This window comes from Nannospalax galili, unplaced genomic scaffold (assembly GCF_000622305.1).
Source record: "Nannospalax galili isolate Female #2095 unplaced genomic scaffold, S.galili_v1.0 scaffold879, whole genome shotgun sequence".
NCBI lineage: Eukaryota > Metazoa > Chordata > Mammalia > Rodentia > Spalacidae > Nannospalax > Nannospalax galili.
In genome coordinates, this window is record NW_008346261.1 from 3,333,193 (window position 1) to 3,335,344 (window position 2,152).

The 2,152-nt window shown below is 36.6% G+C and overlaps 1 protein-coding gene across 1 annotated transcript in view; it reads left to right on the forward strand.

Moving 5' to 3' along the window:
* The window catches only part of Hsf5 (heat shock transcription factor 5), a 49,732-nt gene extending 49,104 nt beyond the window's left edge, over positions 1-628 (forward strand). Inside the window, exon 6 of the mRNA XM_008842691.1 lies at positions 558-628. Coding sequence (XP_008840913.1) covers positions 558-628 — 71 coding nt within the window. The remainder of the gene's footprint in view (positions 1-557) is intronic.
* Positions 629-2,152: the final 1,524 nt, after the last annotated feature.

Here is a 2,152-nt window from a genome sequence, read left to right on the forward strand (position 1 = left end):
TCCCTCCCTCCCTCCCTTCTTTTTGTGTTTTTGGGACAGGGTCTACCTGTAGCCACAGCTGGCTTGGAACTTGCTATATAGATTAGACTGGCCTCTATCTCACAGAGATCCATCTGTCTCTGCCTCCCAAGTGCTGGGATTAAAGGCATGTGCCACCATGTCTGGCCTCTTAATTTCTCTTATACCTTCTCTTTTAAGCTCTTGTTTGAAACAGGTTGATATATAGCTGAAGCTGGCCTTGAACTCCTGATCCTCCTGCCTCTATTTCTCAAGTACAATGGGATTACAGGCTTGTACCACCATGTCTGACTATCCCTTTTAAATTTATAATAAAAGGCTTTATTTAAACTTTGTTGGTCTGCTTGGATTTATACCTGACTCCAGTATGTTTTAAAGAGTTATAGTAATGTCCTGAAATTGGGATCCTGGTGAGGTAATACAATTTTAGAGCCACTTATACAAATTGTCTATAGGCACCTTATTCTTATCTGAAGACTTGTCTGTAGAACTCTGCAATCTGAGAGTCTAAGAGTAAGTAAACAATCTTTTCTTTCTAGATCTTCATCTGTTAGTGGACGTGGCCTGCAAGCAGGAACACTTTCCAAAGGAGGAAGAATTAAAAGAGTGAGGAGGAATGGATGACATATGTGAATTGTGCACTAGCCATGGCTGAAGGCAGACTAGTGTTGCACGTGGCACACTGTTGGGACTTTTTCAGTTCTGTTAAGGGAAAAAAAAGTATTTTTTTGTTTTGTTGAGATTCTGTTCATTGAAAATTGGGAGTTCGGTATTTACAGCTGTTCAGTTCACATGTGACATTGTGCACTAGCCATGGCTGAAGGCAGACTAGTGTTGCACGTGGCATACTATTGGGATTTTTTCAGTTCTGTTAAGGGAAAAAAAGTATTTTTTTGTTTTGTTGAGATTTTGTTCATTGAAAATTGGGAGTTTGGTATTTATGGCTGTTCAGTTCAGATTATTTACCTTGACAAACCACTAAACACCTAGCAGCCTTTTTCCTTTTTTTGCTGCCCAGATCCCTTTCAAATGAAAAGTCCTGGCCTTCTATTACAGTCAAGAAGCATCTAAAAACTACTATATTAATGGTGCTGGAGCAGTGTGTGTGCTGACTTGTGATACCACTCTGAGCTGTAGTCAGCACAATATCGTCCATCTGTCTCAAGTCACAGTGTGAACCTTTAGAGAAGATCGTGTGAGAAACAAAAATGTGAGATCACTGATGTCATAGGTCTAAATGGGTCAGGAGTTCCAGGGAAGAAATTGAGGAAAAGAGCTAATTTTCTAAGTGATTAACCGGGAAATTCTCTTGCTTCCTAACCCAAGATCCTGTTTCAAGACCAAGGCATTTGGACTTGGACCATCCATCACATTAACAGCCTCTGATTCTTTAATATTAAGTAATGGGAGCATCTTTTCCATTTTCATGTCTTTAATTTGAATGATAAATTATCATAATAGTAAAGTTTTGTTAATATCACTTACATAAATGTCTTCTAAAGAAAATAATTTGTTTCATTATATTTATAAATGCTGATAGATTTAAAAGTTTTAAAGCTTTATATTTTTCTTAACATTACAGAATAGAAGGATAAAGGATGCATATGTAATATTTTTACTTTTGAAGAAGAAATGTGTAATCTGTAAACAAAAACATTAAGAGGTTTAGCACAATGTTTTCTTATGTTATTCAAATTCTCATCTCTAGAAGGTATTGTGTGCAAATCTGGGGTGTGGGGCTGCTTCGTTGTCATTTACTAGACGCTATGATTTCATAATCATTTCATGATTTAAAAAATAGTTTATATTTAGACTATTAACTAGCTTAAGCTTCTGAGAATTTTTGGATAGTTGGGTAGACTATTGCCAACTTTTTTCTTATCCTCTCTGTAGGATTCTGAATTTGAGTAGTAGATTGTGGGGCTGTTTTTAAGAAGAGGAGGACGTTTTAGGTGTCTGGTTTCTGTAGTTGATCCATGTCCATCCAATGACAGCAAGAACCTTTCTGATTTAAAGTCTTTAAGTTGACTAGAACTTTCATAATTGGATTCTGCCTCAGTTTCCCTAATAAACACTGCAGAAACAAAAGGAAAGCCTATGAATTAAAATTAACAACAACAACAAAAAGAAACAG